Here is a 1,578-nt window from a genome sequence, read left to right as displayed (position 1 = left end):
TTCCCAAATCTGAGAATTTATGTGTCTCTTATCTTCACAGAATTATATTTCCAAATATAAACCAGAATTCATCTGAATCAGAAACACCAACTCATGGCTCAGCCCCAAAAACTACAGGAGAAAAACATAGGTGCCCAAGGAGAATCAGTTAGGTACAGGACTCCTCAAAAACAAGCTCTATAACTTGGCCCAGAAATATAATCCTAACTTCTACCAGAGAGAGGAAGAAACTGTCCTTCAATTCTGGGCCTTATTTTTGTTTCATTCTCATTAAAATTTCACACTGAATCCATGGCCAGGATTAATCTCACCACAGTGAGCGAGTTCATTCTCATGGGCTTCACTGACTACCCCAGGCTGGAGATGCTCCTCTTTCTGGTGTTTCTGAGTTTCTATCTAGTCACCCTTCTGGGGAATGTGGGGATGATCATTCTGATCCAACTGGATGTCCAACTCCACACGCCAATGTATTTCTTCCTGAGCCACCTCTCCCTGCTCGATGCCTGCTACACCTCAGTCATCACCCCTCAGATCCTGGCCACACTGACCACAGGCCAGACGGTCATCTCCTTTGGCCAATGTGCTGCCCAGTTCTTCTTCTTCACCATTTGTGCAGCTACGGAGTGCTTCCTGCTGGCAGTGATGGCCTACGACCGCTACGTTGCTATTAGCAACCCACTGCTCTACACTGTGGCCATGAATCCCAGAATCTGCTGGAGGTTAGTGGTGGGAGCCTATGTCTGTGGGGTGTCAAGCGCCATCCTGCGGACCACATGCACCTTCACCCTCTCCTTCTGTGACAACAATCAGATCAACTTCTTCTTCTGTGACCTCCCACCCCTGCTGAAGCTTGCCTGCAGTGACACAACAAGCAGTGAAATTATCATTATCTTCTTTGGCAACTTTGTGATTTTGGCCAATGCCTTGGTCATCCTGATTTCCTACCTGCTCATCATCAGGGCCATTTCGAGGATGAAGTCTTCAGGTGGCAGGGCCAAGACTTTCTCCACATGTGCCTCCCACCTCACCGCTGTGGCCCTTTTCTTTGGGTCCCTCGTCTTCATGTATCTGCGGACTGGCTCCAGCAAATCCCCAGAGGAGGACAAGGCCGTGTCTGTCTTCTACACTGTGATCATCCCCATGTTGAACCCTGTGATCTACAGCCTGAGGAACAAGGACGTGAAAGTGGCCTTCAAAAAGGTCGCAGGTAGACTGCAGGTGTGCCAGGAAATGTAGACCTGAGTGAGTAGGCCTCTCCTTTCGGTCCATTTTCTCCCCAGATCAATGTATTCTAACAGACACCAGCACCATATACAACCTGTGCCCACGACCAGAGGGAAGCTAGACAGGTGCCACCAGGTGCACAAGAAAAACTGCAAAGGCAGTAAATTTTGTTTCTAGAAACAAAATTTCTCCCTGTGTCCCACCTCCAGTCAATCCCTAGCCCCCAGAAGTCTCATGCTACACTCTGACATTATAACATAGAATCTCAGATAATCTTCAGTTTATCTCATCCTACCCTATTACTCTTTGCGTCCATGCTTGGGTTTCCCTTTTTTTTGTTATTTTTGCTCCCAT

At 47.7% G+C, this 1,578-nt stretch overlaps 1 protein-coding gene across 1 annotated transcript; it reads left to right on the top strand.

Annotated features, from left to right (window-relative positions):
- Positions 1-291: 291 nt before the first annotated feature.
- Positions 292-1,236, top strand: LOC141572466 (olfactory receptor 9I1-like). The gene has a single exon (XM_074337164.2). The coding sequence runs from the start codon at positions 292-294 to the stop codon at positions 1,234-1,236; it is 945 nt and encodes a 314-aa protein (XP_074193265.2).
- Positions 1,237-1,578: the final 342 nt, after the last annotated feature.

The sequence above is a fragment of the Rhinolophus sinicus genome, chromosome 14 (genome assembly GCF_057876585.1).
Source record: "Rhinolophus sinicus isolate RSI-liver-muscle chromosome 14, RSI-T2T, whole genome shotgun sequence".
NCBI lineage: Eukaryota > Metazoa > Chordata > Mammalia > Chiroptera > Rhinolophidae > Rhinolophus > Rhinolophus sinicus.
The sequence above is the reverse complement of the archived record's forward strand: the minus strand, read 5'-3'. Positions and strand labels throughout refer to the sequence as shown.